The 14,053-nt window shown below is 44.2% G+C and overlaps 1 protein-coding gene across 1 annotated transcript; it reads left to right on the top strand.

Annotated features, from left to right (window-relative positions):
* The first annotated feature begins 7,431 nt into the window (after window positions 1–7,431).
* LOC311055931 (N-acetyllactosaminide beta-1,3-N-acetylglucosaminyltransferase 3-like) lies at window positions 7,432–10,415 on the top strand. The gene is made up of 2 exons (XM_084072205.1): window positions 7,432–7,453; window positions 9,181–10,415. Exon 2 carries the CDS (start codon window positions 9,191–9,193, stop codon window positions 10,388–10,390), a length of 1,200 nt encoding a protein of 399 aa, XP_083928331.1. The 5' UTR covers window positions 7,432–7,453; window positions 9,181–9,190; the 3' UTR covers window positions 10,391–10,415.
* Window positions 10,416–14,053: the final 3,638 nt, after the last annotated feature.

Here is a 14,053-nt window from a genome sequence, read left to right as displayed (position 1 = left end):
TGGCATGTCCCGCCTCCCTTGGAGATAGGAGGCATTCCAGACTGAGAAGCGGAGAGAGAAAACAAAGTCCGCCGAACGTAGCGAAGCAGGCTGGATCCCAGGCTACCAATGTTATTCTCCATAGAGAAATTACTTTACGACCCAGGGGATGAACGAGTGACATCAGGACTTCTGTACTCTATAGGCTCTATGCACAGCAGCCATAGTATCACTTCCTTAACAGGTTTTACCAATGATACTAATGAAGGCTCTGTTCCATTTAGAGTAGCACAGTGGTTCTCAGATTTTTTAGTTTCAACAACTACCATAACTCTGAGAAAGTACAAATGGAACCAAATTCCATTGGTACACTCTCAGTGTTATACACCCGTAAGAGGCCATTTGGAACACCCCCAAGGAACCATGAGGGTCCCTGAACCCCAATTTCAGACCCACTGGTGTAGGAGAGAGTTTCCAGTGAGCCAACATGCACAACATCAGCCCCCCGACTCTGTTTGACCAGAATGGAACAGAGCCTTCATTAGTATCATTGGCAACACCTGTGAATTTCTTCCCAATATGGCTGCTGTGCATATAGAGCCTATAATGGGCCTTGTAACAAACAGTGGTCATCTAGTGCACATCAGCTGCATGTGGGCTGGCCCAGATACAGATGATGGTGATGAAGCTGGCCGCTATGAAGATGATGTAGAAGATGAAGAGCAGGCGGTCAACGATGAAACCCACCCGGACCCACTCCTCAGACCTCTGGTTCCCTGTCAGCTGCCGATCCACCTGGAGGCGGATGGCCCGGAGGTCTTTACCCAGCCTCCTCATCTCCTCCAGGGCCCTATCCCCCACCTCAGGCCCCCTCTCCTCTGGAGCTTTCCCATCAGCCATGTCCTCCACTGCCACCAGAGGGCAGGCGTTCACTTCTAGGAAACAGGCATGCATGACATTAGTGTAGAATAGCTGGTCATGGGAGGTAAATATCACTAGCTTTGAGTGAACGGGGTGTATACAAACGGCAAAGTTCTGAACTGACATCATCTGGCCCTTCTGGCACATGCAGGTACATTAGGCCTACTCCTAATAGACCAATTATTTGTCTACAAACATTGAGACTGGACACACAGGTGACTGTTTCATGTAATCAATTCCCAACAGATCCCCAAACCTGCTGTTTTGGGGTGCGCTGGTTTCACTTCATTCAACCTCCTCTGTGTGTAGGCTAGTGAGGTGCGCCCTAGCGAGACATATATACTTCATCGCGCAACGGTATTGCGCACCGAGAACAGCTGACATACAAGCCAAGCCCCCAGAGTTGCTGAGAAACATTGAAGCTGCCACCCCAGTGGCCAAAGCTGGAACTGCAGGCGGGAAAATACATGCGCGAGCAAAACATACTGAGAGATATTTATATATATAGATATAAATATGTAAACATATTATACATAAATACATATGCATTTACATATACATAGGCATCTCGAGAGTATTTAATAAATATCTCGCGTTCAATCCTTGACACACGGGCTGCCGTAGAACGCAAAAAGGACACTAGTGCGCATGCTCATAATTCTACGTGTGGTCAAAATCGAACCAATAATTCTACTTCCGGCAGGCTTCCGGGTGCTTCAAAACGCCAGTGAGCACATTCATTGAAATGATAGCTGGGGGCGGGGCAATCCGCCCTCTAGTTTTATTATACCTCTATGATACAAGCTCACAACCGCGTCGCGGATGCAAACGCTGTGAGCTTGGAGGTCGTCTGCTATTCTCGGCTGTTCTCTGTGCGCGACACCTTAGCGGGACGGAGCATAAATTAGGTTTGACGGGCTGCAGCTGCGCCAGCCAAGCAGGTTCTGGTGCCATGATCATAGAGTGCTCCCTCCGTTCTTATGACCACCACTGGAGGTGGGGTTTGTGGGAAAACTGCTTTGAATTGTTATTATTGTTTACACACAACAGAAAACAAGGATTATATTTCAAGAGCGAGAGATCACAGTGAAAATCCTAAGCATTCTGCCTCCATACGGGGAGAAAAACAGCATCTGAATGTTAGATGGGATGCATTTTTACACGTGAGACTGTGACCACTTTGCATCTTATGAGCGGTGGGGTTCAGTTGCTGCCGACCTGCGCGTGCATACTGGTTCTTATCAGTGTGACGTCGTCTCTTAAGGTGTCTATTCAGTGCATGTATGCTCAGCGAAAAAGAGAAATGTACGTGGCTATTTCCTTTCATTGGATGCTATGCATTGTGTTGCTTTCATGAGAAGAGTTTGTAAACGTCGCCGTTCCATTGAGGACGAACAGAATCAGATGTATATAGAAATGTGGACTTGGTTAGGGTGCTATAGTAGAATAAAACTGTTTTATGATCATATAACTACTACCATATCAGTGGTGGAAAAAGTACTCACATGTTTTACTTAAGTAAAAGTATCAATACTGCTACAAGTAAAAGTCCGGAATTAAAAATATATTTGAGTAAAAGTACAAAAGTATTGGTATCAAATTGTACTTAAAGTACCAAAAGTAGAAAGTACTCATTATGCAGAATGTACCATTTCACAACTTTTGAAATGTATAAAAAATATTTTGAAAATAGCCGATCTACAAGCTCACAATGTGTTGCGATGCGACGCATTGTGAGCTTAGAGTAGATTGGCTATTTTCAAATGGCCGGAATGTATATAGGCCTGAAGTGGTTAATGCATGTTTTGTAAGAATAATCAAAATCTACAAAGTAACTAGTAACTAAAGTTTTCAAGTAAAAGTACAGAAAACTGGAAATACTCCAGTAAAGTAAAAAAAAGACCTACAAATTGCAATAAATGTACTTAGTTACTTTACACCACTGACCATACTATTCCCATACCTGAGTTTGTTTTTTCTTTGGGCTTTGGAGGAAGGCCTAGCAGAGGACCCAGGATATGTAGGACGAACACCTGGACCCATCGGGGACCGGAGTGATGTTCCAACTGGAGTCACACAGGAGATTGGTGATGAGGATGGTCTCCAGTAGGCTGGCCACCATCAGAGCCAGACAGAGACAGAAGAACACGTCTGGGAAGAGAGAGAGAGAGAGACACACAAGGGAGAGAAGGAGAGCGGAATGAATGATGAAAGTCAACATGGCATTGTTCTCATGCAGCCAGTGGTGTAAAGTAACTAAGTACATTTACTCAAGTACTGTACTTAGGTCAAATGTTAAGTCATTTTACTTTAATGGAGTATTTCCAATATTCAAAACAACAACATAACTTCAACAACACAACATAAGCAACCTAGTTACCCAGTCATTAGGTCCTAATTTGACAACAATAGAACAAGAGCTTGAATAGAAAGAAAGAAAGAAAGAAAGAGGAATAACGTTCATGAGGAAAAGGCCTACATAAACAAGAGATGTTGCCGCCAAGCCAATCATATGAAACAATACATCCACCCTGTCACAATTCACAACCTACAGTAGTACACTGTCACAGCTCACTACCTAGCATACGTATACTGCACCCTTTCACAACTTCAACAACAGCACAACACAACATACACAGCCTAGTATTTGTATACTGCTGTACCCTGTCACAACTCACTACCTTCAACAGCAGTCACAACACAACAGCCTTTGGGTCCTAATGACAACATAGAACACAAATCACATTAGTAGGCCTACACAACATACTGCGCAATATGACCACAATAGACAGCTTGAATCACATTAGTATGCAACAATAGAACACAACATGACAACAAAACAGCAACAGGTTGAATCAGATATGTTGCAGGTCCAAGTAGAGTCTCAAGTCTTTGCTCTCAAGTCACGAGTCAAGTCCAAGTCAACACAGGCAAGTCCCAAATCAAGTCCAAGTCCTAACCGTTTTGTTTCCAATCAGAATTTGCGTTTATTTTGAAACAAGGGTTCTTCCAGGCCAACAGAAAGCAGATACTGTACTGTACTCTGTAACATTTGTAATGAATAAAATTATTTTTTTCCATCTGTATGGTAGAGTATGTTAATACCATATATCGGAGTGGTTGTAGTTAGTCTCCCTGCTCTTCTATTGAGCCATTTAGATCATGTAAAAAGGCCATGTCTCAACCTAGACACAGGATCTGACACACATTCATGTTATCCCCTGAGCAAGCAGGCAGTCTCTATTATCAGAATTTATCACAATGGTAAAAATGTCGGCACTTGCACAGGAAGCCGCGTTCAAATCCGGGGTAGAAGAGGAAAGTCACATAGTAGCAGTTTTAACCAAACAATTTGTCTATAAGGGCAAGTTGCAGTCAATAGGCTCTATGCACAGCAGCCATATTGGGAATGAATTGGGCCCCTTCCTTACTTCCTTCACAGGTGTTACCAATGATACTAATTAAGGCTCTGTTCCATTTAGTGTGGCATAGTGGTTGTCTTATTTTCAAGGACCCCCATAACTCTGAGAGTGTACACACCCACCATAAGGGGTCATTTGGGAACCAAAATGGAGTGTTTCTAGGGAGCCAACATGCACAATATCAGCACCCTGACCAGAATGGAACAGAGCCTTCATTAGTATCATTGGTAAAACCTGTGAAGGAAGTAAGAAGAGGCCCAATTTCTTTCCAATATGGCTGCTGTGCATCGAGCCTATTACTAAATGGGACAGTATGGCATTGGTGATAGCTTTTTGCTTTGGATGAGTGGAGCTGTACTGATGTACACCGGTGTCCATGAACTGGGAGATTGGAGGCTGTTGTGAAGTGTTGCTTGTGCTGGGCCTCATCTGTAAAATAGCATATTAACCCATTAAAACCAGGACAGCATCCGTGTCATTTGAGTTAATATAGCATCACAATACTTTTAACCACTTTAACCATTATTTTATTCTTTGGCTATTAAAAAATAGCATATATACAAGCTCATAGCTATAGCTTTTTTTTTTTTTTACTCAAATCTTTGCTTCTGGGGGTCCCTGGAACAAAATGTTTTGAGATGGGGGTCGGTGGCCAAATACATATAATTTCGGGGGTCCTTGACATGAAAAACGTTTGAGCACCACTGATATAGTTTTTAGAAAACTGTTTGTGTGTGTCTGACATTTCTAGAATCGGCCTCATGTCTTAATGGGTTTAACTTACTTACTTACTTATCCTCTTCGTCCCGGTTGGGGCATAAGGCCGCAATCATACACTGCCACTGAATCCTGTCTCGTGCTTTGGCCTGTGCTTCGTCCCAGGAAAGACCCATCTCCTTCAGCTCCGTCATCACTGTCCTTCGCCAGGTGATCTTTGGTCTACCCCTGTTTCTCTTCCCAACTGGGGTCCATCTCAAGGCAACTTTGGGTAGCCTTTCATTGGGCATCCTCAATACATGACCGAGCCATCTTAACCTCCGTCTCCTTATCTCAAGGGACATATGCACGCTGCCTGTCTTCTTATAAAGTTCTTCATTTGAGATTCTATTTGGCCAAAAGATGTTGCAGATCCTACGTAAGCAGCTATTGTGGAAGACGTCAACCTTTCTCATATCCTGTTTTGTTACTCTCCAGCACTCAGAGCCATATAGCAGGACAGACTTAACATTGCTATTATAGAGCCTGAGTTTGGTTTTAAGGCTATATTGTTTAGACTTCCAGATGTTGCGAAGTTGGCTGAAAGCACCTCTTGCTTTGTTGAGACGCGTCTTGATGTCTTTTTGCGTTCCACTTTCACTGCTTATGAGGCTTCCGAGGTATGTAAAGTCTTCTACACATTCCAACGGCTCTCCATCGATGGTGATTGGAGGTGCTGTTGGGGCATTGATGCACATCACCTGGGTCTTTTTCTGGTTGATGTACAGACCAGTTCGCTTTGCATAATTGCTTAGCCGGTCAGACTTCTCCTGGAGGTGGTTACGAGTGGATGACATGACTGCCAGATCGTCTGCAAAGGTCTTCCATAAAGGAGAACAGGGTCCATTGGATTCCACGGGGACGGTCTGATGTAGTTTGACGCATAACCCAGTCGATGGTAATCAGGAACAGAATAGGGGAGAGGATGCAGCCTTGTCTTACTCCAGATTTAATGGGAAATGACTCTGTCAAGGTATTATCAAGGATGACACTGCATTCAAAGTGTTCATAGAATTTTCCAATGATGTTGACCATTTTGGAAGGTATTCCATATGCCCGTAGGATCTTCCATAGGCTCTCGCGATGAATACTGTCAAATGCCTTCTTAAAATCTATAAAGTTAATATACAAGGGTGCGTTCCACTCAATACACTGTTCGATGATGTTGCGTAAGGTAAAGATCTGATCGATACAACCTTGACCTTTGCGAAATCCTGCCTGTTCCTCTCTAAGCTTGACATCTATGGCACTATCAAATCTCTTAAGAAGGATCCTGCAAAAGAACTTTACTAGGGACGGACAGAAGTGTTATGCCTCGCCAGTTGTCACAGTTTTTCAGGTCACCTTTCTTAGGGAGCTTGCATATGAGGCCCTTGCTCCATTCCCTTGGTATGGCATTTTGCTCCCATATCTTGGCGAAGAGATCGGTCAGCACCCTGGAGGCTGTGGTGATATCTGCCATCAACATTTCTGCATGTAGCATGTCGATTCCAGGGGCTTTTCCCCGCTTCATGACCTTGATTGCCGTTTGTACTTCAGCTTGGGAGGGAGGATCGGTGTTAATAGCGATGTCATCCAGGGGTTCTGGATCTGCAGGCTCTTCAGGTTCTGGTCCGTTGAGCACTTCTTCAAAGTGTTGAGCGCATCTTTCAGCTTGTTCCCTTTCAGTTGTTATCAGTTTACCTTGCTTATCCTTAACTAGTTTAGTGTAGATGTTCCTTGGACCGCTTAGCTGTTTGGTGATCCTATACACTATACTGAGTTGTCCTTTAGCTGCAGCCGTCTCTGCTTCACTTGCCAGATTCTCCACAAAGGTTCTCTTATCCCTTCGGGCACTCCTCTTGACCTCTAAGTCTTTCACCTTGTACTGTTTCTTTGCGCGTTCAGTTAGCCTGGGTGACTTTGCACTCAGCGGTTTAATGGGTTTAACAGATGTCATAAAATGCCTTGTAGACCTACATGAATTACAGATGAAACTCATTTATTATGAGATACTGCATGCATGGCCATAGAAGAGTAGTTTTCTTGTAGCATTAGCTACATGTCACTTATATCTGGATCGACTTGTTTGTGTGCACCTTCTTCAAATGTCGATTGACGTTCAAAGTAGTTGCAATTCCATTGGCGATTCTAGCACTGCATGCCTTGCATACTGCGATTCTTGTATGGTTGCATTCCACCTGGTAATCTTTAAAACGATATGATTACTGGGGTCGACGGGCCGGCAGCGACAGGACGGCAGGAGTAAACGCACAACGCACATAGGCGAGCTGGGCTGGCTCTGGCTCCACATGCACACAATCATTATGCTGAGATAGATCATTATACTTCCTACAGAGGAACAACACCTTCGGGACCACTAAACATTGTTAACGGTAAGGACGAGTTTCTTTACAACTATTTAACAGGCTATAATCTAGTTTAATCTGTCAGGAGAAGAGGCAGATTATGTTCCAATTAATTTAGAAGGGTGATGGTGAGATGACGACAATTAATGAGGCTATTCTGACTGTAGCCTATAATGATCACTACAATCACACAATGTCAAAACAACATAATGTCAGTGTATTTCTTAAGACTTATTATTAATTGTATACAGCCGGAATTGACTTCTTCAAAATATACCTATATAGCCTATACCGTCTAATATTTAAAAAAATATATCATTTCGCAATTACAAATATTAAGGACAGGACAGTACGTAAAACTTCATGACATTTATGGAAAATAGAAGCATAAATTAAGTTGTTGTCAGTGTATGATGTCAAATTACACTAGATATGGCCATGTAGCCTAGTTCCTGTTTTCTACAGAAATGACAGCTCTAAGAAAGTTCAACTTGAGCCTCCAGTCCAGCCATGTAGGCAGTGGTGGAAAAAGTACTCAAATATCTTACTTAAGTAAAAGCATCAATACTGCAATGTAGAAATACTCTGTTACAAGTAAATCAGGGGCGTCAATTGGGTATGGCAGGCTATTGCAGCTGCCATACCCTGGCTCCAGGGGAGAAAAAAAAAGTACTTTTTTGATAATAAATCGGGAAAATCAGGCAAAAATAAGAATTAAATAACATAACCCTAACCTAACCCGAATCCTAACCCTAAAACCGAAATAAAGTAACCAAAAACTGGAAAAAAACGAACCCAACCCGCCCAGAACCGCACAAAAATTTCAGCGCGCGTGCATGAGGTCACCCCGGCGCGCGTGCATGCTGCCATAGGTCGCGTGCATGCTGCCATACCCTAGCTTTTGCTGAACTGACGCCACTGAAGTAAATGTCCGGTAATCTAATAGTCTGTGAAAGCCATGCTGTTAAACAAGTCCGCGCGCATTGTAAAATAACTTCCTTGCAGTCTGTTTCGACCAACAGGTCTACTTCAGAAGAAGACCTGTCTGTCAAAGCATGAACAAACTATATTGACCGGGATTAAGTTACTTTTACATCATGTGTATTTTTACCTGCTTTGGTCACTTTATTGTGCCCTTTATAGTAGATTACCTGCTTTATAGTAGATGTACAAGCTCTTTTTCTTTTAAAAGTGAATGCACATGCACACAGGTTCACGGATGTTTGGGTAAAATGCCAGTTTCACCGGCCAACCCATTAACACCGGGAACGCATCACCGTGTCATTTTAAGATGTCTTTGAGCTATTCAAAAATAGCAGATCTACAAGCTCATAGCGGGGCACCGAGTGCCGCGCTATGAGCTTGTAGATCTGCTATTATTTGTAAAAATTGTGAACATTTTGTGCAAATCTTTGAATATATATATATTTAAAGCGAACATTTGTAACTCAAATCTTTGCTTCTGGGGATTCTCCAAATGTCTTCTAAATCCTAACCGTTTTTGTTTTTTTTTAAATGTATTCGACCGTGGACCTCATCTCAAAATATTTTGTTCCAGGGACCCCCAGAACTTGTAAAAGAGAAATCTTTAATATTCAAAGATTTGCCAAAATGTTCACTATTTTTCAAAAAATATCAGATCTACAAGCACGTAGCGCTATGAGCTTGTATATCTGCTATTTTTATAGTTTTTAGCAGAACAGCCTTTTCTGTGGTGAGTGTGGTGTGACATTGTTTTGTCTGTCCCATTGTAGAGTGTCGAGGATGAGAAGGAAGCTGTGTTGCAGGGTGGAGCGGATAGCCTTAGTGCTGCTTTGGACGTTATGCTTGATCATCCTTTTCAAGAAAGAAGACACCGTCCAGGGCGTCCACCATCTTGCCAAGTATGTCCAGGTGGAAATGGAAGAACAGCTGACAGCCGCTCCGACAAGGATGGAAGCTGACAGCAGAACGACAGCCGGCCATAGGACCTCTTCTCAACCTTCCTGGCCAACCTGCGAGAGGAACAAATCCATGGCCGACAACGTGACAGGCTTCTCCTCTCTTCCCGGTCACATCCAAGACTTCCTGTACTACCGACACTGCCGTCACTTCCCACTGCTGCTGGATGTCCCTGACAAATGCGGGGGCGGCAAACGATCCGAGGATGTCTTCTTCTTGCTCGCCATTAAGAGCTCTCCCGGAAACTACGACCGACGAGAAGTCCTACGTAAGACCTGGGGAGAGGAGAGGTCAGTGAGGGGCAAGAAGATCCGTAGGGTGTTCCTCTTGGGAACAACAGGCAGGGGGTACGAGCATAAGAGGCTGAATCGGATGCTAGAATTGGAACAACACGAGCACAGAGACATTGTGCAGTGGGACTTCAACGACTCCTTCTTCAACCTCACTCTGAAGCAGTTCCTCTTCATGGAGTGGATGTACAGGAACTGTCCACATGTCCAATTCATCCTCAACGGGGATGATGACATCTTTGCCAACACAGACAACATGGTGCAGTACCTCCTGGGCACCATGGATGACAACAAGGAAGACAACAGCAAGCACCTCTTTGTTGGGCACCTAATCCCGATCGCGGGTCCCATCCGGACGCCAGCGAGCAAATATTACATCCCCATTCAGGTGCAGAAGTCAGAATCGTACCCTCCGTACTGTGGTGGTGGTGGGTTCCTCCTGTCAGGATACACAGCCTCGGTCATATACAACATGTCCAAGACCATTACCTTTCTCCCCATTGACGATGTGTACTTTGGAATGTGTTTGGCCAAAGCAGGGCTCAAACCTGCTTCCCATATGGGTGTTAAGACTGCAGGACTACGCATCCCTGCACGAAGTCTAGATCCATATCACCCCTGCTTTTACAGGGAGACTCTACTGGTACACAGGTTCATGCCACCTCAGATATATGTCATGTGGGACGAAGCACGTGACCCTAACATAAAATGTGGGTTGGATTTCACCTATTAGGTTTTCCTTAGTCCCACATGGTCAGTCCAGGTTTTACCAGTGAAAAACTCAGGTAAGCCTCTGATTGGCTGGGCTTTAATGGAAGTCTGTTGTTGGTCCATGATTTGTCTAAAGAGGTCTGTGGTTGGTCAATTCATATTTTTATCACTTTCTTTTTGAGAGACAGCGAGATCCTAATGTGGCGGTGGCGTGCGCCGCGGCGGTTGTGGCGGACGCCGCGTGCGCCGCGGCGGTTGTGGCGGACGCCGCGAGCGCCGCGGCGGTTGTGGCGGACGCCGCGAGCGCCGCGGCGGTTGTGGCGGACGCCGCGAGCGCCACGGCGGTTGCGGACGCCACAACCGCCGTGACAACTGCCCAAAGCGCCACGAGCGCCACGTAGGGTCCGCCATCCGATCCATCGACCATATCTGCGCTCTTCTGGCGCAGCCCCCCCCCCCCCCCCCCCCCACCTGCGTGCCCCCCCCCCCCACCCCGGGACCCCCCCCCGGGACGCCCCCCCGCCCAAGGGGTGGATAGTAATAATTGTATATTTTGCGCATTTGATCCAGAGCAGTTGAGATTTGATTCGGCCATATCTTTCTGAATTTAACTTGTATTTTTATAATTGTATTTTTTATATGATCTGTAAAGTTTATATTTTCATTTGCTACCAGGCATGAATTTATTATAATTTATTAGATATGTTTTTCCTTATTTTCTTTCTTTATTTACACGTGCGTAATAAACGAAGCATTTCAGATTTCATCCGCCCAGATCTTTCTGAATTTTACTTGAATTATTATAATTTTAATGTTTATATGATCCGTAAATTTTATATTTTCATGTGGTATCAGGCATGAATTTATTTTAATTTATTTTATTATTTTATTTCATTTATTTACATGCGCGCAATTACACACGCATCTAACTATTGGACTCAGCTCTTTGCTCTTATAAGCTAGCTCTATAGCTCTTATCGGTCATAAGTCATATTCAGATAATGTCCTCATAGAAAGCGATATATACAAATGCAAAGTGTAAATTAATCTCTTATATATTTGCTTTACGAGCAGGGGTTCTCTCCGATGGCTTGGAGGGTCTCGGTGCGGCTGCAGAGTTCACCTTGAAATGTGTCATTACAATTTTACTGTAGCCTAATCCACAAAAGTGTGACTGACTGTTAATTCCTTGTGTCAATACATTGTGTTTTTATCACCGGTGGCAGTATTATTATTATTATTATTATTATTATTGTTAATAGACCTTGCAACATATATGTTAGAGCAACTTAAGTGCTTGCAGAACTTAATAATATAAGCACACTTATTCTCCAGGCAGACAGACAGAAACAGTCTGTCTGTCTGTCTGTCTGTCTGTCTGTCTGTCTGTCTGTCTGTCTGTATATTATGTTACGTGCATAAATTAAGCTTGGGTCATTGGTCAATGAACCTGGTGTGTCGGTCAGAAAATAACTGATCTATAAACTCACAACTCATCGCATCCTCATTCATTTCACTGGTTAAATGCAACAGACAGACAGCCAGCCGATCAACAAGCTCTGCAGCGCGATAGATAGATAGATAGATAGATAGATAGATAGATAGATAGATAGATAGATAGATAGATAGATAGATAGATAGATAGATAGATAGATAGATAGATAGATAATATAAATATATTATACTGTAGGCTACACGGTTATAACCAAACATAATTATGATAGGCTATATTATTATATTAGGCTATTAACATTATGCAAGCTAATTATATTTACCATGGTTACGTCAATAAGAAGACAGACAGATCTATATATCTGTCTGTCTGTCTGTCTGTCTGTCTGTCTGTCTGTCTGTCTGTCTGTCTGTCTGTCTGTCTGTCTGTCTGTCTGTCTGTCTGTCTGTCTGTCTGTCTGTCTGTCGGACGGACGGACGGACGGACGGACGGGCACATGTAAATAAATGAAATAAAATAATAAAATAAATTAAAATAAATTCATGCCTGATACCACATGAAAATATAAAATTTACGGATCATATAAACATTAAAATTATAATAATTCAAGAAAAATTCAGAAAGATCTGGGCGGATGAAATCTCAACATTTTCGTTTATTACGCACGTGTAAATAAAGAAAGAAAATAAGGAAAAACATAATAAATTATAATAAATTCATGCCTGGTAGCAAATGAAAATATAAACTTTACAGATCATATAAAAAATACAATTATAAAAATACAAGTTAAATTCAGAAAGATATGGCCGAATCAAATCTCAACTGCTCTGGATCAAATGCGCAAAATATACAATTATTACTATCCACCCCTTGGGCGGGGGGGCGTCCCGGGGGGGGGGTCCCGGGGCGGGGGGGGGGGGCACGCAGGTGGGGGGGGGGGGGGGGGGGGGACAGGTGGGGGGGGGGGGGGCGGTTGTCACGGCGGTTGCGGCGGTTGTGCCGTCCGCCACAACCGGCGCGGCGCTCGCGGCGTCCGCCACAACCGCCGCGGCGCCCGGATGGCGGACCCTACGTGGCGCTCGCGGCGCTTTGGGCGGTTGTCACGGCGGTTGTGGCGTCCGCCACAACTGGCGCGGCGCTCGCGGCGTCCGCCACAACCGCCGCGGCGCTCGCGGCGTCCGCCACAACCGGCGCGGCGCTCGCGGCGTCCGCCACAACCGCCGCGGCGCCCGCCACCGCCACTTTGGGATCTCGCCCCTCCTCTTCTTTTTGGTACTTCACCACTCTTTCATAGTTGTGCCCATAATCTGTCTACTGCGAGACTAGTTGTTCCTTAAATGTAAACGATGATGAAGTGCTGTCGTTCTCAAAGTCGGGTCTGGGGACTCCCAGGGGTCCTTTAGGGGGTCCCTTGCTATGAGCCTCCGTGGCCTGGGTAAAGTTTTTTCACTCGCAACTCGTCACATATTGCAGCCCTGTAATGTTTCCTCCCCAAATCATCACCATAGAGTACTATTTGTAGCACTATCATTGGATAGTGCTTCAAATTATTTGTAGCACTATCAATGGATAGCGCTTCAAATAACATCCAAAACAGTGGGTTGAACAGTGAGCTGTGTGGCTCAGAGTGTGAAGACATTAGCTCCTGGTTCCCAATATCACAGGTTCAAATCCTACCGTGGAATCGTGGATGTCCTTTTCCTTTATTTTTTTTTACTCCAAAGCATGTCACGAGTCACAACAAACATTTGGTTACTGTAAGGTTAGGCATAGTGTTTCGTGAGGTTAAGGGTTGGGCAAAGGGTGTGTCAAACCTGTCTTGTCAATTAGTCAATTAATAATTTGGAGAATCACTGCTGTAGTGAATGAATGGTACTGCTGGATGGCACTTATTGTTATCCTTGAACCATGAGCTGTGTGTGTGTGTGTGTGTGTGTGTGTGTGTGTGTGTGTGTGTGTGTGTGTGTGTGTGTGTGTGTGTGTGTGTGTGTGTGTGTGTGTGTGCGTGCGTGCGTGCGTGCGTGCGTGCGTGCGTGCGTGCGTGCGTGTGTGTGTGTGTCAAGAATACAGATCTATAAGCTCACAACATTGCGTTGCGACACATTGTGAGCTTGTAGATCAGATATTTTCCAAAGATATTTGATGGACATGGGAAAAAAGTAGTTCCCGGTGGACTCTGGTCAATGAAGTATATAGGGTTTAAGTGAAATAAGAATGGTTGCTCACGGAGCA

Source organism: Gymnoscopelus microlampas (assembly GCF_963454915.1).
Source record: "Gymnoscopelus microlampas genome assembly, chromosome: 11".
Classification (NCBI taxonomy): domain Eukaryota; kingdom Metazoa; phylum Chordata; class Actinopteri; order Myctophiformes; family Myctophidae; genus Gymnoscopelus; species Gymnoscopelus microlampas.
Note: the sequence above shows the minus strand (reverse complement) of the source record. Positions and strands in the feature narration are given on the sequence as shown.